Source organism: Anomaloglossus baeobatrachus, chromosome 2, assembly GCF_048569485.1.
Source record: "Anomaloglossus baeobatrachus isolate aAnoBae1 chromosome 2, aAnoBae1.hap1, whole genome shotgun sequence".
Lineage (NCBI taxonomy): Eukaryota > Metazoa > Chordata > Amphibia > Anura > Aromobatidae > Anomaloglossus > Anomaloglossus baeobatrachus.
This window is the reverse complement of record NC_134354.1, coordinates 762,977,816-763,001,898: the sequence shown is the minus strand read 5'-3', so window position 1 is coordinate 763,001,898 and position 24,083 is coordinate 762,977,816. Positions and strand designations below refer to the sequence as shown.

The following is a 24,083-nucleotide window of genomic DNA, read 5'->3' as shown; positions in this document are numbered from 1 at the left end:
CTTCTATCTGCCTGGTTCTTCCCGCCTCCAGAGCTGTGAACTCCTTGGTGGGCGCAGCCAACCGCCTGGCCCACCCCCTGGTGTGAACACCAGCTCCTGGAGATAGGCAACAAGGATTTTGGTAGCTTGGGTGTTCCTAACTGGGGTGTAGGGTGTGGTGGTGTGATGACCTGTGACCCCTGGCTTGCCCAGGGCGTCACATATAACTACTATAATACTGCCCCTATGTACAAGAATATAACTACTATAATACTGCTCCTATGTACAAGAATATAACTACTATAATACTGCTCCTATGTACAAGAATATAACTACTATAATACTGCTCCTATGTACAAAAATATAACTACTATAATACTGCCCCCTATATACAAGAATATAACTACTATAATACTGCCCCTATGTACAAGAATATAACTACTATAATACTGTCCCTATGTACAAGAATATAACTACTATAATACTGCCCCTATGTACAAGACTATAACTACTATAATACTGTCCCCTATGTACAAGAATATAACTGCTATAATGCTGCCTCTATGTACAAGACTATAACTACTATAATACTGTCCCCTATGTACAAGAATATAACTACTATAATACTGTCCCCTATGTACAAGAATATAACTGCTATAATACTGCCCCTATGTACAAGAATATAACTACTATAATACTGCCCCTATGTACAAGAATATAACTGCTATAATACTGCCCCTATGTACAAGACTATAACTACTATAATACTGTCCCTATGTACAAGAATATAACTACTATAATACTGTCCCCTATGTACAAGAATATAACTGCTATAATACTGCCCCTATGTACAAGAATATAACTACTATAATACTGCCCCTATGTACAAGACTATAACTACTATAATACTGTCCCTATGTACAAGAATATAACTACTATAATACTGCTCCTATATACAAGAATATAACTACTATAATACTGCCCCCTATGGATAAGAATATAATTACTATAATACTGCCCCCTATGTACAAGAATATAACTACTATAATACTGCTCCTATGTACAAGAATATAACTACTATAATACTGCCCCCTATGTACAAGAATATAACTACTATAATACTGCCCCTATGTGCAAGAATATAACTACTATAATAGTGCCCCCTATGTACAAGAATATAACTACTATAATACTGCCCCCTATGTACAAGAATATAACTACTATAATACTGCTCCTATGTACAAGAATATAATTACTATAATACTGCCCCCTATGTACAAGAATATAACTACTATAATACTGCTCCTATGTACAAGAATATAATTACTATAATACTGCCCCCTATGTACAAGAATATAACTACTATAATACTGCTCCTATGTACAAGAATATAACTACTATAATACTGCCCCCTATGTACAAGAATATAACTACTATAATACTGGCCCTATGTGCAAGAATATAACTACTATAATAGTGCCCCCTATGTACAAGAATATAACTACTATAATACTGCTCCTATGTACAAGAATATAACTACTATAATACTGCTCCTATATACAAGAATATAACTACTATAATACTGCCCCCTATGTATAAGAATATAATTACTATAATACTGCCCCCTATGTACAAGAATATAACTACTATAATACTTCCCCTATGTACAAGAATATAACTACTATAATACTGCCCCTATGTACAAGAATATAACTGCTATAATACTGCCCCTATGTACAAGAATATAACTACTATAATACTGCCTCTATGTACAAGAATATAACTACTATAATACTGCTCCTATGTACAAGAATATAACTACTATAATACTGCCCCGATGTACAAGAATATAACTGCTATAATACTGCCCCTATGTACAAGAATATAACTGCTATAATACTGCCCCTATGTACAAGAATATAACTACTATAATACTGCCCCTATGTACAAGAATATAACTACTATAATACTGCCCCCTATGTACAAGAATATAACTGCTATAATACTGCCCCTATATGTAATAATATAACTCCTTGCAATTGTGTATGCGGCTGGGATGCTTTGTTATAATCCTATATATACACGAGTTACTGTAGCTATACGTTACATATATACACTTATGTCATTTTCCGTGCTGTGATATTCTGGAGATGTAACAATGCACAGATCTGAGCCAAATTCCTGTAAGAAAAGGAATCTGTGTAGAGGAGATGGGAGTATTTCCTCCGGGAAGCTCGCGGCCGCTCTTTGCGTCTGCAGATTTCTGGGCCCTTCGTAGTGAAGACATGTCCGGCAGGACCTGCAGTGTATTGAGCCAATTTTTCAGAAAAGAAATAAACTCCAAGAACCTGTCATGTTTCAGCCTCCTGAAACTGCGCAGAAAGGAGCAGACATCCTGAATTCTAGGAAATCTCTGCAGCTGAAGAGACACAACGTCACGTGACAAGAAACAAGTTGTTACATTGTTACCGTCATGTGCAGGGATGAATTTGTGCCGTATAGGGTAACATATGGCTGTAATGGAACACCAGAGCGCAATATAGGGCATAATCCCCCTCTATGGCCCCAGTTAATCATCGCTTTTGGACCATTTTTTGTCTAGTTTTGTGTTTTTTTCTCTTTTGTATTGGGTGTGCACCCAATTCATTATTCTGTTCGCGTCTTTTTTTTTTGTCTACACTGTGTGCAGAATTATTAGGCAAATGAGTATTTTGATCACATGATGCTTTTTATACATGTCGTCCTACTCCAAGCTGTATAGGCTGAGAGCCAACTACCAATTAAGTAAATCAGGTGATGTGCATCTCTGTAATGAGGAGGGGTGCGGTGTAATGACACAACACTCTATATAAGGGGGGCTTAATTATTAGGCAACTTCCTTTCCTTTGGCAAAATGGGTCAGAAGAGAGATTTGACGGGCTCTGAAGAGTCCAAAATTGTGAGATGTCTTGCAGAGGGATGCAGCAGTCTTGAAATTGCCGAACTTTTGAAGCGTAATCACCAAACAATCAAGCGTTTCATGGCAAATAGCCAACAGGGTTGCAAGAAGTGTGTTGGGCAAAAAAGGTGCAAAATAACTGCCCATGAATTGAGGAAAAGCGTGAAGTCACCAAGATGCCATTTGCCACCAGTTTGGCCATATTTCAGAGCTGCAACGTTACTGGAGTATCATAAAGCACAAGGTGTCCATACTCAGGGACATGGCCAAGGTAAGGAAGGCTGAAAAACCACCACCTCTGAACAAGAAACATAAGACAAAACGTCAAGACTGGGCCAAGAAATATCTTAAGACTGATTTTTCAAGGTTTTATGGACTGATGAAATGAGAGTGACTCTTGATGGGCAGATGGATGGGCCAGAGGCTGGATCAGTAAAGGGCAGAGAACTCCACTCCGACTCAGACGCCTGCAAGGTGGAGGTGGGGACTGGTATGGGCTGGGATCATCAAAGATCAACTTGTGGGCCCTTTTCGGGCTGAGGATGAGTGAAGCTCAACTCCCAGATCTACTGCCAGTTTCTGGAAGACAACTTCTTCAAGCAGTGGTACAGGAAGACGTCGGTATCGTTCAAGAAAAACATGATTTTCATGCAGGACAATGCTCCATCACATGCATCCAACTACTCCACAGCGTGGCTGGCCAGTAAAGGTCTAAAAGATGAAAAAATATTGACATGGCCCCCTTGTTCACCTGATCTGAACCCCATAGAGAACCTGTGCTCCCTCATAAAATGTGAGATCTACAGGGAGGGAAAACAGTACACCTCTCGGAACAGTGTCTGGAGGCTGTGGTGGCTGCTGCACGCAATGTTGATCGTAAACAGATCAAGCAATGACAGACTCTATGGATGGCCGGCTGCTGAGTGTCATCATAAAGAAAGGTGACTATATTGGTCACTAATTTATTGGGTTTTGTTTTTGCATGCCAGAAATGTTTATTTCTAAATTTTGTGCAGTTATATTGGTTTACCTGGTGAAAATAAACAAGTGAGATGGAATATATTAGGTTTTTATTAAGTTGCCTAATAATTCTGCACAGTAATAGTTACCTGCACAAACAGAATCCTCCTAAGATAGCCAAATCTAAAAACCCCCACGCCAACTGCCAAAAATATTAAGCTTTGATATTTGAGTCTTTTGGGTTGATTGAGAAGTTGTTGATCAATAATAAAAAAATCCTCTAAAATACAACTTGCCTAATAATTCTGCACACAGTGTAGTGTATATGTACTCGCCTATTTTGTTTTTGTTTTAGCTTTGTGGGCAGGAACCAAAAAACTGCATCTCCAGATATAGCAAGTGTGAACAGTGCCAACTGCTAAAACTAAACGAAACACAAACAAAAGAATACAGCAGCAGCGTCTGTCAGCGCCAAGTCATATGCAAAATAGAATATATGAAACATACACTACATTAATGCTATATATAATACATTTGGAAAAATGAAGGTTGCTTGAGCAAAAATTGGTCAATTCTTGTGTGCCATCAACCACAGCGTGTGTCATGCCTCTCCTGGACTAAAAACTACAAATACTACCAAAAGTTTGGACACACCTTCTCATCTCTAGAACAAATGTTAAGAGCAGACTTTGTGCAGCAGCCTTCATGGTAAATAGCTGCTGGGAAACCACTGCTAAGGAAAGGCAACAAGCAGAAGAGACTTGTTTGCGCTAAAGAACACAAGGAATGGACATTAGACCAGTGGAAATCTGTGCTTTGGTCTGATGAGTCCAAATCTGAGATCTCTGGATCCATCCGTGCCTTTGTAGAAAAGGTGAACGGATGGACTCTACATGGCTGGTTCCCACCGTGAAGCATGGAGGAGGAGGTGTGATGGTGTGGGGGGGGCTTTGCTGGTGACACTGTTGGGGATTTATTCAAAATTGAAGGCATACAGAACCAGCATGGCTACCACAGCATCTTGCAGCGGCGTGCTATTCCATCCGGTTTGCGTTTAGTTGGACCATGATTTATTTTTCAACAGGACAATGACCCCAAACACACCTCCAGGCTGTGTAAGGGCTATTTGACTAAGAAAGAAAGTGATGGGGTGCTACGCCAGATGACCTGGCCTCCACAGTCACCAGACCTGAACCCAATCGAGATGGTTTGGGGTGAGCTGGACCGCAGAGTGAAGGCAAAAGGGCCAACAAAGTGCTAAGCATCTCTGGGAACTCCTTCAAGACTGTTGGAAAACCATTTCCGGTGACTACCTCTTGAAGCTCATCAAGACAATGCCAAGAGTGTGCAAAGCAGTAATCAAAGCAAAAGGTGGCTACTTCGAAGAACCTAGAATATAAGACATATTTTCAGTTGTTTTCCACTTTAAGTATTTCATTCCACATGTGTTAATTAATAGTTTTGATGCCTTCAATGTGAATCTACAATTTTCAGAGTCCTGAAAATAAAGAAAACTCTTTGAATGATAAGGTGTGTCCAAACTTTTGGTCTGTACTGTATATACAAGATGGGAACATATACTAAGAGGGGCTTAAGAGGGGGATAAACATACTATGAGGGGGAATATATACCAGGAGGGGGAAACATATACCAGGGGGGGCCCAGGATGGGGACACATATACCAGGAAGAGGACATATATACCAGGAGGGGCCCAGGATGGGAACGTATATACCAGGGTGGGAACATATATTCCAGGAGAGGCCCAGGATGGATACATATACACCAGGATGTGGACATATACCAAGCGGTGCCCAGGATGGTGACATAAATATCAGGATGGGAACATATATACCAAGATGAGGGACATTTTTTCCAGGATGGGGATATAGATACCAGGATGTGGCTAGGATGGGGAACATGTTTACTCAGATAGGGACATATATGCCAGGATGGATGATATTTTTACCAGGATAAAGGGCACTCGTATACTAAGATGTGGGCCAGGATGGGGACATATATTGCAGGATGAGGCCTACGATAGGGGCTATATTTACTAGGCTGTGCCCAGGTTTGGGGAAATATTTACCAGGATGGGGTCATATATACCTGGATGGGGACAGAATGGGGACATATATACCAGGATGGGGCTTAGAATGGGTGACATATTTACCAGGACTGGAGCATCTCATACAAGGATGTTGGACATATTTACCAGGATGTAGCCCAGGATAGGGTACATTTACCAGGATGAGGGACATTACAACATAATAGGCGGGGGACGGCATCTTGTATGTCTTTATAGGATTTAGAAGGCTAAATGTATTCAAACATATACATACATCTAGCCAAAATGTGGTGGGTGGTCCAAATTTTGTACCGAGGCCCATCGAACTCTAGTTACGCCACTAATGGGCAGATAGGATCTACCACTTATTAAAACCACCTTGTGGCTCAGGGGTGGAGGGCACAGTCAGAATAGGAGGTTGTCCTCACCTCCAATATATATCCTGCAGAAACCAAAAAAACTGCATCTCCAAATATAGTAAATGTGAATAGGTGCCAACTGCTAAAACTAGTCTAACTGTTCCAAATATTTTAGCCTGTTTCATAAATTGTGACTTTTTAAAAAGTAACAAAAAAAGTCCAAGATAGGGAAAAAAATTTAATATTGGAGATGGCACCAAATTCATGAATGGCGTCCGTCATTTAGTTGAAAAAAAGCAGAGAATAATAACCTCAAGACAAGAAAGTGACTTAAAAAAAAATGCAGATGATTAAGTAGGGCCTAAACGTTCCAAATTCTTAAAGGGAACCAATCACCAGGATTTTCGTGTATAAGCTGCAGCCAGTGCAGTACTGGCACTATCATGCACAGTGTGTACATACCATCAGGGGGCAGCTCGGGTGTTTAGGCAGTGAAATACAACTTTATAAAGTTTGAAATTTCGTGCACTTTTTGATTGACGTGTGCACCTCTCTCCTAATGTCCGGGCGTGTTATGCAGGAGTTCCCCGCCCCCACACCAGCCTGTTCCTCCCTCTCTCCTGATGTCCGGGCGGGTTATGCACGTTTTCCCCGCCCCCCCGCGCCACCTGTTCCTCCCTCCCTCCCTCTGGCTGTATGTAAATATCTAATCTTCAGAAACATGGCGCCGGAGTGGGCCTCTGCGCATAGCGCTTATCTCCGGCGCCATGTTTCTGAAGCCCCCGCATTACACAACTTGGTGTCTGAGAGGGCGGCGCATGCGCCCTCGTTTCTTCACAGCCCGTTGTGACCGCGGGAGCGCGCGCGATTAGAACAGGACAGAACAGCTGACCGGAGGACGCGATTACCTGCTGCTCCTGTATCGTGCCGCCCCAGGACACCGGGCCAACACACCAGCCGGTGTGACATCGCTGTGGCGCCGCCCTCTCAGACACCAAGTTGTGTAATGCGGGGGCTTCAGAAACATGGCGCCGGAGATAAGCGCTATGCGCAGAGGCCCACTCCGGCGCCATGTTTCTGAAGATTAGATATTTACATACAGCCAGAGGGAGGGAGGGAGGAACAGGCGGCGCGGGGGGGCGGGGAACACGTGCATAACCAGCCCGGAGAGAGGGAGGAACAGGCTGGTGGGGGGGCGGGGAACTCCTGCATAACCCGCCCGGACATTGCAGAGGTGCACACGTCAATCAAAAAGTGCACGAAATTTCAAACTTTATAAAGTTGTATTTCACTGCCTAAACACCCGAGCTGCCCCCTGATGGTATGTACACACTGTGCATGATAGTGCCAGTACTGCACTGGCTGCAGCTTATACACGAAAATCCTGATGTTTGGTTCCCTTTAAGGGGAGAATATTCCTATATTACGGCACTACAATTGGCACTATATGGCAGGACAAAGAGCGACCACTAAAAACGTAATATTAAATTACTCATTGATAGGAACATTTGTATCGGGCTCCCTGGAACCAAAAGTGGTGCATTTCTGTAGTAGTGGGTCAGGCAACTGGGCAAACCCCATTACTGTACCAGTCCATGCAGAATTGTATGGAATTTCAGACCAACGGGAGCTGCATTAAAGGGTGTGTCTTGGATTCGAAAAAAAAAAAAATGGTTCCTGTCCTTCAAAAACTGTGCTACACCTGACAACAGGTGATATTTCATGTTAGAACCTAGACATCACTTCCACAGAAATGATGCAGTACCACATACAACCTGTAGACCAGTGTGGCGCTGTTTCTGGAAGAAGGCAGCCATGGTTTACCACTCTAATTCCAGAATACCACTTTAAAAGTGGGAATAGTCACGTACAGTGGAGCTGGAGGATGGACTCTTTATGTGATGGGTCCCAGTATGACACAACTGCTCTATCGTAGCCAAAAATATTGTCTTCTCAGTGACATGAGGCAGCGGCAGTCTCCAGAGAGTACTTAGGAAGTGTTGCTCTTGGAAAGTAAAGTCAATCTTCAATGGAAATATTTACCATTCTTTAACTGCAGCAGATTACTCCCAGCATCTGTTCTCCAACTATAACCTCCACCAGAGAACATCAAAGTGTCCTCTACACAAACATCGCAGCAAGAATGTGCTTCATGTCCTGCTGGAATCTTGTAGAGCTGAGACATCTCCTGATGAAATCCATAAAATAGCAATTAATATATCACTTAACCAATTCGAGCACAGACAAAACTGTTCATACCTTCTGTTAAGGGTGCTTTAAACGCTGCGACATCGCTAGCAATTGCTTGCGATGTTGCGCGCGATAGCACCCGCCCCCGTCGCACATACGATATTGTGTGATCGCTGCCGTAGCGAACATTATCGCTACGGCAGCGTCACACGCACATACCTGGTCAGCGACGACGCTCTGGCCGGTGATCCGCCTCCTTTCTAAGGGGGCGGTTCGTGCGGCGTCATAGCAACGTCACACGGCAAGCGTCCAATAGAAGCGGAGGGGCGGAGATGAGCGGGACGTAACATCCCGCCCACCTCCTTCCTTCCTCATTGCCGGTGGACGGAGGCAAGGAGATGTTCGACGCTCCTGCGGTGTCAAACAGCGATGTGTGCTGCCGCAGGAGCGAGGAACAACATCGCTACTAAGCAGACAACGACATTTGGTTTTTGGACGACCTCTCCAAAACCAACGGATTTTGTCTCTTTTGCGATCGTTTAAGGTCGCTCGAACGTGTCACACGCTGCGATGTCGCTAAGGACGCCGGATGTGCGTCACAAACACCGTGACCCCGACGATAAATCGTTAGCGATATCGCAGCGTGTAAAGCACCCTTTAGAGTAAGAAAAACCCACAACAGTCACTGAAAAAAATTTAAACAGGCAAAAAGTAATTTTCTATTAACATTTCATGAATATCAACTAATGAGAATCAGAATGATGGTTCCCCGAAAACATTTTAAAAATAATTTGACCATAGGAACAATTTAAACTAAAGTGTATCCTGTAATTAAGATCACAGGTGTCTATAGATCTGCAATCAATCAGTCAGCCTATTTACTGGGTGAAAAGTAGTCATTGTGCTGTTTGGTATCATGGTGTTTACCACTCTGAATATGTAGCAAAGAAAGCAAAGGAGAAAGTTGTCTCAGGGGATTAGAAAGAAAATTATACACAAACATGTTAAAGATAAAGTCTATAAGACATCTACAAATAGCTTGATACTACAGTTATACAGATTATTCAGAAGTTTAAGGTATATGGGACTGATGCCGATGTCACTGGACGTGGCCTGAAGAGCAAAATTGATGAGAAATTGAAGGGAAAGATGTAAATAGGATCACAGGTGTCTATAGACCTGCAATCAGTCAGTCTGCCTATTTACTTGGTGAAAAGTAGTCATTGTGCTATTTCTTATCATGGTGTTTACGACTCTGGAGCAAAGAAAGCTAAGGTAAAAGTTGTCTCAGGAGATTAGAAAGTAAATTATGCACAAACATGTTAAAGGTAAAGTCTATAAGACATCTACGAACAGCTTGATACTACAGTTATATATATTATTCAGAAGTTTAAAGTCTATGGGACTGTAGCCGACCTCACTGGACATGGCTTCAAGAGCAAAATTGATGAGAAATTGAAGGGAAAATGTAATGTAATAGGATCATAGGTGTCTATTGATCTGCAATCAGTCAGTCTGCCTATTTACTGGGAGAAAAGTAGTCATTGTGCTGTTTAGTATCACGGTGTTTACAACTCTGAATATAGAGCAAAGAATGCTAAAGAGAAAATTGTCTGAGGAGATTAGAAAGAAAATTATAGACAAACATGTTAATGGTAAAATCTATAAGACATCTACAAACAGCTTGGTACTAAAGTTATACATATTATTCAGAAGTTTAAGGCCTATGGGACTGAAGCCGACCTCCCTGAACGTGGCCTCAAGAGCAAAATTGATGAGAAATTGAAGAGGCAGATGTAATTAGGATCACAGGTGTCTATAGACCTGCAATCAGTCTGTCTGCCTATTTACTGGTTGAAAAGTAGTCATTGTGCTGTTTGGTATCATGGTGTTTACCACTCTGAATATGGAGCAAAGAAAGCTAAAGAGAAAATTGTCTCAGGAGATTAGAAAGAAAATTATAGACAAACATGTTAAATGTAAAGTCTATAAGACATCTACAAACAGCTGGATTTTACAGTTATACACTTTATTGAGACGTTTAAGGTCTATGGGACTTTAGCCGACCTCCGTGGACGTGGCCTCAAGAGCAAAACTGATGAGAAATTGAAGAGACGGATAATATAGATGGTAATGAAAATCCCAAAACAAATTGCAAAGAGATTAGAGGTGAACTCCAAGATCAAGGTCCATCAGTGTCAGATCACACCATTCATCGCTGTCTTGTTGACTTCATGGAAGACGACCAAGGAGGAAACCACTACTGAAAACAAACCATACAAAAGTGAGACTGGAATTTGCCAAAATGCATATTCACAAGTTAGAAAGCATGTCGTGTGGACTTTTGAGATAAAACTGGAGATTTTGAAAAGTCACATCAGCTGTATGTCCACAGAAGCAAACTGAAGCTGAGAAAGGAAGATTGTGCCTACTGTGACACATGGATGAGGCTCGGTTATGTTTGGGGGCTTCTTTGCAGCATCTGGTGATCTGTGCGGGGTACAGTGATATCTCAAGACTAAGAAGGCATTCTGGAGCCAAATGTGCTGCCCAGTGGCAAAAAACTCGGTGTTAGCCTCAGGTCATGGCTCTTCTACCAAGATAATGACCCAAAACAGAGCTGAAACATCCAAGAACGGCTAAGAACAAAGTACTGGACTCTTCTGAAATAGCTTCTATGATCTAAATCGTACTGAACATCTGTGGAGGGAGCTGAAACCTGCAATCTGGAGAAGGTGCCTTCAGACCTGAGACACAAGGAGCGGTCTCACGACAAGGCGCCGAAAACACCTGTGGACAGGAGCAGAAGTCTCACTGAGAGTTACAGAAATTGTTTGTCTATAGTGATTGCTTTAAAAGGTTAGGCAACAAAATACTAAGTTAAGGGAACCATCAATTTTGTCCAGGACATTGTCATTAGTTTGATTTTTTAAAAACATTTTCCATTGAATCAAAATTCAACAGCAAAGTACGACTCATTACTTTATATGTTCAGTAAATTTACTTTGAAAATTACTGATCAGTTTCAAGTAATTTCAGTTTTGATTTTCTAACATTAAACAGAAGGGTTTAAACATTTTTGTCCATTCTGATTTCCTTGGAGGACTATGCATTGTAATGCCTCATATGTCCTGCGGGGGCAGTGTAGGAGAACTAAGCAGGAGTTCCCAGCAGCGGAACACACTATGGTCAGGCTATTTTCTATAGACTATTGTAAAACATTGGAGAACGCCTTTAAAAAGAGAACATTTGAGACCCCATCTGTTGCTTTTTAAAATACAGTGGAACCTTGGTTAACGAGAACAATCCGTTCTGGGACTCTGCTTGTAAACCAAGTTACTCGTCTAGCAAAGCAAGATTTCCCATAGGAAATCACTGCAATGCAGACAATTCGTTCCACAACTTGTTCAATGTCCAATCCTTACATGCACAAACACACACAAATACGCACGCACACATATTATGCTCACCTTACCTTCCATTCCATTGCCGGCCTCCTGGTTCTTGTAGTTCACCGGTACGGGATGTGTATCGGGTGACCATCGCGACTGATGCCGGAACTTCCGCTGCCAGAGCGCTGATGTCAAAGGCAGGAGTCGCTTGCCTCTGATTGGTCAGCGTGCTGCCTTTGAGTAGCAGCTGACAGCGAAAGTTCCTCCCTCATCGCGATGGTTACCCGATACACATCCTATAGTGGTGAACTACAAGAACGGTGAGGCCGGCGATGGAACGGAAGGTAAGGTGAGCATAATATGTGTGTGTGTGTGTGTGTGCGTGTGTGTGTTTGTGCGTGTTTGTGCGTGTTTGTGCATACTGCAAGAGCGGGTTAGAGCGCGGTGGAAGTACGGAACCGGAAGTGTGTGCGGTGAGTATTTTGCTCGTACGGCAAAGATTGCTCGTAAACAGAGTTACAAATTTACAGCAAGCTTTGCCCGTAAAGCGAAATACTCGCTAAGGCCTCTCTCACACTCACGTGAAAATCATGCACGTGCCGCGAGACACGTATTTTTCTTGCGTGTAGTGCTTGGTAAGTACGTGTCTCCGGTACATGCGGGTCACGTGTGTTGTACGTGTGCTATCCGCGATAACACACGGAGAACCGGTAATTTACATACTCACGTGGTCCTTGGTGCTGTCCAGGGTACTGATCTTTGGCTCCAGCCCCCTCACTCCCTGATGCTGCTTCCGGCCGAGCGGAGGGGCGGAGATTAGCGCCCGTGACAGCACGCCCACCTCCTTAACACTCTCATAATGAGCCGCGGTCGGCAGCAACTGTTTGCAGCGGAAGAGTCTGCAGGTCTGGTGGAGGTGAGTTTGTGTTTTTTTAATTTTAAAATAATGACACGTGTTTCTCCGGTGCGTGTCACACGGGACCGCATCCATACTACATCCGTGTGGTACGGGTGCGGGCCGTGTCACACCCGTGATGCCGGAGGAAACGTGGACATGTCGGCCGTTTTTGAACACACACAAACGTACAATCCACACGGACACAATCCGTGTGGATTTACGTTTATGTGCCTGTTACCATAGGGTAACATTGGTGTACGTGTGTACGTGTCTCCAGTAAGTGAGAAAACTGCCAAACACGTACCGGACGCACGTACGTGTGAAAGAGGCCTAACTGGGTTACTCGTTAACCGAAGTTCCACTATACATTAAAATTAGTCATTTAAAAAAAAAAAAGTTGTCTTTTTTTTTGGGCCCAGGGTTGGTGCAATTGTATCTTGGGTGAAAAAATTCTGAGTTGTACAGATCAGCAGAAATCTCTATGTCCTGATGGTTTGTTACAATGTATCAGTTGGCAATCCAGACTATCCAAATCTTTGAGGATTCCTCTGAGAATGTGGGAAATCTTTAGTTATGACTGATGAGCGAGTTTCGAAATACTCGGATTCGCGATACTCATAACGAGTCCTGTCTAATACTCGCGTATTCGTTCCGAAAAGCATATTCAATTCAAGTCAATGGGGAAAACTCGCAATGTAACGGTTAACCCGAATTCCGCACTATTTGTGCGACTATCGAATAGTGCGGTATTCGAGTTAAGGCCGCTTTACACGCTGCGATCTCGCTACACGCCCTCGTCGTTTGTGTGACACGGGCAAATCGCTGCCCGTGGCGCACAATATCGTTAGGCCCCGTCACACACACTTACCTTCCCTGCGACGTCGCTGTGGCCGGTGAACCGCCTCCCTTCTAAGGAGGAGGTTCGTGCAACGTCACATGGCAGGCGACCAATAGAAGCGGAGGGGCGGAGAGCAGCCGAAGGAAAGACACGCCCACCTCGTTGCCGGGGGAAGGTAAGCTGTTGTTCGTCGTTCCTGTGGTGTCACACGTAGCGATGTGTGCTGCCTCAGGAACGACGAATAACCTGCGTGCAAAAGCAGCAGCGATAATCGGGAATAGAGAAACGTGTCAACTATCAATTTTTGATCGTTAGCGGTCGCTCGTATGTTTTACACGCTACAACGTCGCTAACGAGGCCGGATGTGCGTCACGAATTCCGTGACCCCAACGACATCTCGTTAGCGATGTCGCAGTGTGTAAAGCGGCCTTTACTCATTACGTTGCGACTATTCCCCATTGACTTGCATTGCACACAGTATTCGGAATGCATACGAGAGTATTGGACAGCACTCGTTATGAGTATTACGAATCCGAGTATTTCGCAACTCGCTCATCATTAGTAATGAGAAGAAGTAGATTGGAACAACAAAGCAACCTGACAAGTGATTTATGCTTCCCATAGTACTGGCAGCATGGACCACCGGATAGATTAGTAATGGCCGATAAATCTCTTGGTGAGTATAGCGACCACTGCAGGACAATTTTGGAACGACAGCCTTTTCTGTGGCTCTACATTCTGAGTATAAATATTCAGTCATGGCCAAAAGTGTTGGCACCCTTGAAATTGTTCTAGGAGATTAAGAAAAGTTTTGCAATTTCACATTTTGTTATACACATGTTTATGTCCTTTGTGTGTATCGGAACAACACAAAAAAAAGAGAAAAAAAGGCAGCTTGGACATAATTTCACACAAAAGCCTAAAAATTGTTGGCATCTTTCCAAAGTTGTAGATAAACAACTTTGTTTCAATCATGTGATGCTCGTTCCAACTCACCTGTGACAAGTAACAGGTGTGGGCAATATGGAAATCACACCTGAAACCAGATAAAAAGGGGAGAAGTTGACTCAATCATTGCATTGTGTGTCTGTGTGCCACACTAAAGGCCCCGTCACACTAAGCAACATCGCTAGCAACATCGCTGCTAACGAACAACTTTTGTGACGTAGCAGCGATGTTGCTAGTGATGTCGCTGTGTGTGACATCCAGCAACAACCCGGCCCCTGCTGTGAGGTCGTTGGTTGTTGCTGAATGTCCTGGGCCATTTTTTAGTTGTTGCTGTCCCGCTGTGAAGCACAGATCGCTGTGTGTGACAGCGAGACAGCAACAACTAAATGTGCAGGCAGCAGGAGCCGGCTTCTGCGGAGGCTGGTAACCAATGTAAACATCGGGTAACTAAGAAGCCCTGTCCTTGGTTACCCGATATTTACCTTTGTTACCAGCCTCCGCCGCTCTCACTGTCAGTGCCGGCTCCTGCTCTGTGCACATGTAGCTGCAGGACACATCGGGTTAATTAACCCGATGTGTGCTGTAGCTAGGAGAGCAGGGAGCCAGCGCTAAGCATTGTGCACTGCTCCCTGCTCTGTGCACATGTAGCTGCAGCACACATCGGGTAATTAACCCGATGTGTGCTGTAACTAGGAGAGCAAGGAGCCAGCGCTAAGCATTGTGCGCTGCTACCTGCACGTGTAGCTCCGTGCGCTGGTAACCAAGGTAAATATCGGGTTGGTTACCCGATATTTACCTTAGTTACCAAGCGCAGCATCTTCCACGCGGCGCTGGGGGCTGGTCACTGGTTGCTGGTGAGCTCACCAGCAACTCGTGTAGCCACGCTCCAGCGATCCCTGCCAGGTCAGGTTGCTGGTGGGATCGCTGGAGCGTCGCAGTGTGACATCTCACCAGCAACCTCCTAGCAACTTACCAGCGATCCCTATCGTTGTTGGGATCGCTGGTAAGTTGCTTAGTGTGACTGGACCTTAAGAATGGAGAACAGAAAGAGAAGAGAACTGTCTGAGGACTTGACAACAAACATTGTTGAAAAATATCAATAATCTCAAGGTTACAAGTCCATCTCCAGAGATCTTGATGTTCTTTTGTCTATGCTAAACATCATAATCAAGAAGTTTACAACTCATATTACTGTAACTAATATCCCTGGACCTGTTGGCAGAGAAGAATTGATGAAAGGTTGTAACGCAGGATAGATAAAATGATCAATAAGCCCAAATTAAGTTCCAAAGAAGTTCAAGCTGTCCTGCACGCTCAGGGGGCATCAGTGTCAGCGAGAACTATCTGTCCACAACTAAATGAAATGAAATGTTATGGAGGAGGCCCAGGAGGACCCCACTGCTGTCACAGAGATTCAAAAAAGCTAGACTGCAGTTTGCCAAAATGTACGTGAGTAACCAAAATCCTTCTGGGAAAGAGTCTTATGGTTGTTTTGTTGTCTCTGGCACTGGGGGTCCTGACTGTGTGCAACACATCATGAAATCTGAAGATTACCAAAGGATTTTGGATGACAGTGTAGTGCTCAGTGTCAGAAAGCTGGTTTTGCATTCTAAGTCATAGGTCTGCATGACAATGACCCCAAACATACTTCAAGAAGCCCCCAGAAATGGATGGAACCAAAGCACTGGAGAGTTCTGAAGTGGCAGCAATGAGTCCAGATCTAAATCCCATTGACACCTGTGGAAAGATCTTAAAATTGCTGTTGGGAGAAAGTGCCTTCAAATATGAGAGACCTGGAGCAGTTTATAAGGAAGACTCCAAAATTCCAACGCCTTTCTCCTCTGAGTGAATCGGAACATACTCATTGGAAGTACAGATGATGGCAGTGAAGGTTCATATCAGCCCTTTTGCTTCTCTGAGTGAATTGGAACATACTCACTGGGAGTACAGATGATGGCAGTGAAGGTTCAGCTCATCCCCTTTCTCCTCTGAGTGAATAGGAACGTACTCATTAAGAGTACAGATGATGGCAGTAAAGGTTCAGCTCAACCCCTTTCTCCTCTGAGTGAATTGAACGTACTCATTGGGAGTATAGATGATGGCAGTGAAGGTTCAGCTCAGCCTCTTTCTCCTCTGAGTGAATAGGAGCCTACTCATGGGGAGTACAGATGATAGCAATGAAGGTTCAGCTCAGACCCGTTCTCCTCCTCTGAGTGAATAGGAACGTACTCATTAAGAGTACAGATGATAGCAGTAAAGGTTCAGCTCAGCCCCTTTCTCCTTTGAGTGAATCGGAACATACTCTTTGGGAGTACAGATGATAGCAGTAAAGGTTCAGCTCAGCCCCTTTCTCCTTTGAGTGAATCGGAACATACTCATTCGGAGTACAGATGATAGCAGTGAAGGTTCAGCTCATCCCCTTTGTTTGCCTCTGAGTGAATTGGAACATACTCATTGGGAGTACAGATGATGGCAGTGAAGGTTCCGCTCAGCACCTTTCTCCTCTGAGTGAATAGGAGCGAACTCATTGTGGGTACTGGTTATGGCAGTGAAGGTTCAACTCAGCCCTTTTCTCCTCTGAGTGAATCGGAATATACTCAATGGGAGAACAGATGATGGCAGTGAAGGTTCAGCTCAGCCCCTTTCTCCTCTTCTGAGTGCTCTGCTGAGCAAAACAATCTCCTGCAGCACCTTATTTCCATGTTTATGAAGTTGTTGACCCATCACTACCATCATCTGTACTCCAAATCAGTATGGTCTGATATCAATGCAGCTATAGGCTAGGAAAAGTCAAGATTAAAGCCACTTACATGCAATTTTAGTTAATCTTTAAAGATAGCCACGCAATTTGTCCTTCTGGTAAAGTGGTCCCCATCATATTTACTGCAACATCAGGTATAAATATGGTTGAAATCCCGGTAACGCCATCTTCAGACTAGTAAAGGGGCCCTCCGCATGCGTTGTCCTCCACATTGCGACTTCCCCTTTAAATGTCATATCCATACATGTGATAGTCATTGCAACCACTAACATGTATACACGTGATATAATGAGAACATATGTAAACCCAGCCAGAGACACATGATTGTATTATGCAACTCCATCTGGCACGGCGGCCATGTTTGCAGGACTTATGTGAAGCAGATGTCTCTCCACAGCTACAGCAATTAACACAAACTCCCACAGCTCCGGTCACGGGGATTTTTCTTCCATCCTTTGGTGGATTTGCCAAATGGACGATGTATTGAAGATGGGGCTGTGATAGATTAGCCCAGCCGCGCTCCGTATCTGGGGAATCAGCCGCTCCGGGGGCAATTTGTTAATAATCACCTTTAGGGAAAACATAAAGCAGAAGTATGATGCAGAGCAGCGCTCCTTACACTAAGGTCCTGGACACTGCGGAGGAGGAAGAAGGTTTTGGATTCTCAGCCTTTTCCATTGTTTAGGTTGCTTTAAAAATCAATTAAAAGTGCAAAAAATGCTGTAAAAAACAATTAAGAATAGTTGCTCTTTAAAGGCTTCACGTGAGTCTACTATGGGCCCCTTAGAGAGGCCACATTCCATCAATGAATGAATCATGGGAAGGTTCCGGCTTTGGCACCACAATATCATAGGGACTTTGTTTTCCTGCACATTGCTGGCTTCAGAATATTAAATTGAGTTAACTGAGATTCTGTCATTGAGCTGATTCTGATTGGGAGTTTGTAACCCTTTTATCTGTCTTTTTCTGAACTTCTGAGCGCTGTTTTGTGACCACAGGCCTCATTAAAGTTGTGGTGGTCATAAATCAGCAGAAGAGACCTCAGGAAAAAAAAAAAAGAAAAGTTCCCAGTTATCTGTCATGGGTGTATCACAGTTGACAGACAACCCTGTGGTGTCCGGCTGCAGAAGGTCGCTGCGTTTGGCTGCACAAATTGCTCCTTGGTATTATATTCTATCTTCTCTGTCAGGGTTAACTCCTTCCCCTTTAGGACCCTGCGGTCATCTTGGCAATTCATCTGCTAATCCTTATTCCCACTCCCTGTGTTCATATATACCTGCGTTTCCCCTTGGTAATAGAGTTTACTCCTATGCTGTCCAGATTGCAAGCAGACAGCTTGGAGACATTGTTGCATGTTTCTGCACTTCTCCCAATGTCATCCTGGAGATAAATTGTTTTCTTTCCTCTGTTTGTTTCCCTGTGTGTTTTTTAGCACTTAGTGGTGTTGACTAGTGCTCATCCCATCCGGTCACTACATAGGGCTCAGTTCAGGGTCAGCCAGGGCCTAGGTATTCTTCTCGGCGCATAGGTGTGAAACTTTTCTAGAGATGTCAGGGGAGCCAAAGGCCAGTGGAAGGTTTTATCAGGGGTCACCATCTTCCCCTTCCCTAGAGATAGGGTTCCCCTTTTTCTTCCCTATCTTTTAGGCCCGTTTCACACGTCAGTGAAAAACACAGACGTTCTTCACTGGCGTGTAAAACACGCACATGTGCCTCCGTGTGCCATGTTTCACGGCACACGTGGGTTGTCCATGTGCAATCCGTGATAGGTTATCTGTGATTGCACATGGACGTATGCTCACCTGCCCCGTTCCTGCTCTCCATGGTGCTGCAGTCTTCAGCTCTGTAGTATGGGGAGATAAGGTATGCACACCAGTGACTATGGAAGGGGAATACATGGAATAGCAGAAACTGCTGTGTGAATACTGACATGAAAAATTCAATAGCTATTTGTTAGAATGAAATGTGAAAAATGGAACCTGCATTACTGCCATGAATATATGAATAAAGAGAAATTTAGCTACTGAATTGATCAATGCAGAAGAGCCCCAACACTACGCCAAAGTATTTCTCTACGTTGGGGTCCCTAGCTTGTGTGTGTCCTCTCATGCAGTTAAAAAACTTACCGTGTATGGGACGCTGAGACCCAGGCTATATATGCGTATAATGTGGATTGGCAATAGGTGTGTATGGGGAGGGTTCACAAACGAAAAACTACTAACATTAAGGAATAACGTTTGGAACTCCATTCTATGTCTGAACTGGGTGCAAAAAACCTAAAAAACATCACTATGGGGAGATAAGGTATGCACACCAGTGCACACCAAATTTCAGCTCTGTAGTGTCCGGCCACTGCTCTCTGCAGCTACTTCCGGGTCGGCTCTGACTGCATTCATGAATATTCATGAGCCGGCCAGGAAGCTGCAGAGAGCAGGGGCTGCAGAAAGCGTCTCTGGAAAGGTGAGTTGAAAGTGTTTATTATTTTAAATATCCATGTTTTTCTGGTAGGTTTCACGGATCACACCACTGCGTGGTCCGAGGGTCGGGTTGCTAATGGATTCTCAATTAACTCATTTTGCAACCAGCAATGTGCGGTGGCGGGGGGTGGGGGTAGAGCATGAAAAAAGCCACAAAATGCAAAATGTTTAATAAAATAAATTCAAAAAAACTTTTATTTTAGTTCAAAATATATGAATTTAAAGGGGGTGTCCACTAGGACAACACCTTCTGATTCCACATATTTCCCCCAGGTAAAATAATAAAGACTATACTCACCTCCCGTACAGACGCCGTTCCAGTGGTGTCCGTTCATGTGTGATTGTGACGTCATACAAGCCCCGCATCCAATTAGCACCGGCTTCCTTCTCTGCGCCTTCAGACCAAACGAGCAATCAACAGGAAGTGAGCACTTCCTGTTGATTAACTTGTTTGGTCCGAAGGCGGGGAAACAGAAGCCGACACTGATTCAATGTGTGGCTCGCTTGACCTTACAATCCCACGTGAGCCCAGACATCGCTAGTAGGGCGCTGGTATGGTAGGGTAGTGTAGTCTTTACGATTTTACTTGGGGGAAACATGTGGAATCAGAAGGGGTTGTCCTAGTAGTGGACACCCACTTTAAGAAATAAAGAAGCTCCTCAGTTGAGCTGATAACCTCTAAAGTCATGTCCTTAATCAAAAAGTCAAAAAGCCTAAATTTTGTTAGTGTTTTCTAAAACTTTTCTGCATCTAATTTCATATCATGTTGCTCTTATTAAACCTTTTCTATTTCCTCTTCCCTGACAGATAAACGCGGTGGCACACTGTCAGAACAAATCTTTTCAAGAGATTCCACTGGGGCTTCCTGTGAACATTAATAAACTCTATATGTCTAAGAATGACCTACGCAACCTCACCAAAACCCCACTGACTCTCTATTCCTTTGTGGAGACCCTTGATCTAAGCAGCAACAAGATACAATATATCCAGCCCGATACCTTTGACGATATGTTCAATTTGAAGGAAATCAATCTTTCTGATAACTATTTGGACAGATTTGTGAGCTACGGCTCACCAGGCGTAGGTCTCTTACCCAACGTCCAAAAGTTGGACTTGTCTAGGAATAGCTTGTACACCGATATGATCGGATACTTTTTAGAAGATGCCCCTCACCTTCGTTTCTTATCTCTGTCAGAAAACAGCATCACAATGATTTCTCCGGAAATGTTTTCGGGCACTCCATCTCTAGAAGAACTCGACCTTCATAACAACATCATCATGGACATCGAAGAAGGTTCCTTTGAGCACCTTGTTCATCTCAAAAAAATTAACCTTGCCATGAACTCCATCACCTGCATCTCCCAGTTTAACCTCCGACAGCTCGAAACTCTAAACCTCAGCAAAAACAGTCTCCAATCATTCTACACTTCTGAGTCTGACGAAGAATATCAGTTGAGATACGTTGACCTGAGCGACAACAAACTGGTACGTTTTCCGGTTTTCCCGAATGTCAACCATATTGTGTTCTTAAACCTATCCATGAACTTCATCAGATGCGGAGAGGAGACATCTCAGAAGGAATACAGCTGGTTGGATGAGGATGGTGGGAGGAATGCAAGCATGGTTCACCTACTAAAACTAACCCATCTAGATTTGAGTTACAATAACATCCAGTCCATCACCGAAGACATCTTCACCACCATGCCGATGCTGAGATTTGTCAACCTGAGCAGAAATTGCCTTCAGTCTTTTCAGTTTGGAGACCTACTTAGGCTGAATTCTTTGGAAGAACTGGACTTGAGTGAAAATTTGATACAGAACATGTCACTAGGTATAGGATCGTTACCATCTTTGCAAGTCCTTCACTTACAAAATAACCAACTTCAGGTAGTAGAATCTAGAACCTTCCAATATCTTGCCAGTATTGCCACCATTGACCTTCAAAACAATAATGTTGACTTGTGTGGCATGAACTTGGAAGTAGCAAGAAAAAATCCAGGGACCCACGCTTGTTTATTTTTTTATAACATCCCGACTTTACAATATTTAAACCTCCGGCAGAACATGCTGGAAACTCTACCGCAATATGCGTTTTTCGGCACGCCATTGACTTTTCTTGACATCTCCATGAACCTTGGTCTTTCCATTAAACCAAATGCCTTGAAGGGATTGGAAAGTTCTCTTGAGGTTCTTCACATCGAAGAGAATTCTCTCGTCCAGCTGAATGTTGATTTGCCTCTTTTAGTCCAACTTAGGTACCTAAACCTCTCCGGGAACCAATTGACGTGGCTTCCATCTTGGAACAAGAATTGTCATTTGGAGACTCTAGACTTGAGTAATAACAGTTTCAGCAATCTGAAGGAAAGTAATATCCCCATTTTGGAAAACACTTTAAAAACTCTTTCCTTATACGGAAACCCTCTTAGCTGCTGTGCAAATTCTTGGATCACCCATATGGTGAGAAGGAACATGGCGAGCATCGTAGGTCTGGATGCCACCATGTGTCAGAATTCCGATGGAGAAAGAGTAGAGATTCTTCTAGGTCAGAATGATTCCGACAATTGTGAAGAAGAGGAGATGAAGAACACCAATATAGTCATTATTATTACCATAGCCCTGGTCTTACTGGTCACTGCCGTAGCTGCGGGATTTTTGGGTTTTTACTGCAAACAAAAAGTCACCCAACATTTTAAAGCCTAATATGAAGGACCTGCTTGAGGACTTTTCTAAGGTGCTTTACAGCAGCCACTTGACCTTAAAATACAATGAAATCTTTGGAAACCAAATGACTTGACTTGAGATCTCTCAAAAACTCTTGTGACCAAAACACTAAGCAACTTTGAATGTTTTTATCATCATCATGGCGGATGATTAAGTATTTTGCATATCTGCAGAAACACATATTTTTGGAGAAAAATCCTTTATTTTGTACTTCCTATGGCAGGTTTCAATATAAAGGAAAACATTTATAAATACGAGTGGTGGTTCTTCTTGTTCCTCTACGTAGTAAAAGCATATTTACCATGCAAGTAGCTTCCATGGCAATTATGGTAGTCTAGCTGGTGCCCATTGTGGGTCCCTATTGTTCAAGGGCTCCTGGCCATTTTTTCCTAAACTTTATGGGTATTATAATATTAGGAAAATATGGAAATGAGTAACTTGCCCAGTGGGCTGGTCATGCTGTTTGCCAAGATGGTAGCCAATACACAATAACCAGGTTATCCAGATATAGGGGCAACCTGAGTCTTTGCTCTAGTTGCCTCCTTTTCCTGGCTGCCATTGTTTCGCCGCTTCTTCAGGGGAGCACGACCTGACTGTAGCACACCACACAACAATACATGGACCTCTTGAAGAGGCAGTAGGGTCTCATTGCTATTTCTTGCCATCCAATATCAAGTCATCACGTGTTTTATGAAAGAACCCCCTTCCCCCATTGCTTTGGGCCTTTAGAATCCTGTTCTGTGAAAAGGCGTTAATTTACTCTGTCCTGTATCTTTTGGCTCGTATCTCCTGACCATGTCTACCCATCGGCTGCCCACCATTGACCCACCAATTAGCAATCCTGATTCTTTAGTGAATCTCAATTTCTGAAAATAATCCCAGAGATACTTAAAGCGCACCAACCATCAGTATTTTCCTATATAAACTAAAGCCAGTACTATACTGGTGCTATCATGCTGATTCTATACATACCTTTAGTTGTGAGATCGGATGTATACTTTCTGAAATACAGGCAAGTAAAGTTACAGAAATGTACAGCTTTTTGATTGGCAGCAGCTACAGAATATCTAATAGGTGGGTTGGGTTTTGCTAGTTATTCCCGCCCCTGTCTGCTGCCTGTCCTTCCTCCCTATCTCTGTTATTACAGGGGGAGGAAGGACAGGGGGAGGAAGGACAGCCAGCAGACAGGGGCGGGAATAACTAGCAAAACCCGACAAATCTATTAGATATCCTGTAGCTGCTGTCAATCAAATAACAGAGCATTTCACAAGCTTTACTTGCCTGTACTTCAGAAAGTATACATCCGATCTCACAACTAAAGGTATATATAGAATCAGCATGATAGTGCCGGTATAGCACTGGCTTTAGTTTATATATGAAAATCCTTGTGGTTGGTCCTCTTTAAAGCAGTAACATGGCTCCTCTAACTTTGGCACTGGATGGTGTGCAGGGCCAGGCATCTGTAGATATTGTGTAGATCAGATTTTTCTGTTAAATGTATTTTAAAAAAATGGACATAAATTGACAATATTTAAGAAAAAAAAAAATCACAATCTA

At 43.4% G+C, this 24,083-nt stretch overlaps 1 protein-coding gene across 2 annotated transcripts in view; it reads left to right on the top strand.

Moving 5' to 3' along the window:
- Positions 1 to 22,763, top strand: part of LRRC32 (leucine rich repeat containing 32) — a 75,277-nt gene extending 52,514 nt beyond the window's left edge. For both annotated transcript variants that reach the window (XM_075334689.1, XM_075334690.1), the window contains exon 3: positions 20,613 to 22,763. In XM_075334689.1, the coding sequence (XP_075190804.1) occupies positions 20,613 to 22,505 (1,893 nt within the window). In that variant the 3' untranslated portion in view covers positions 22,506 to 22,763. The remainder of the gene's footprint in view (positions 1 to 20,612) is intronic.
- Positions 22,764 to 24,083: the final 1,320 nt, after the last annotated feature.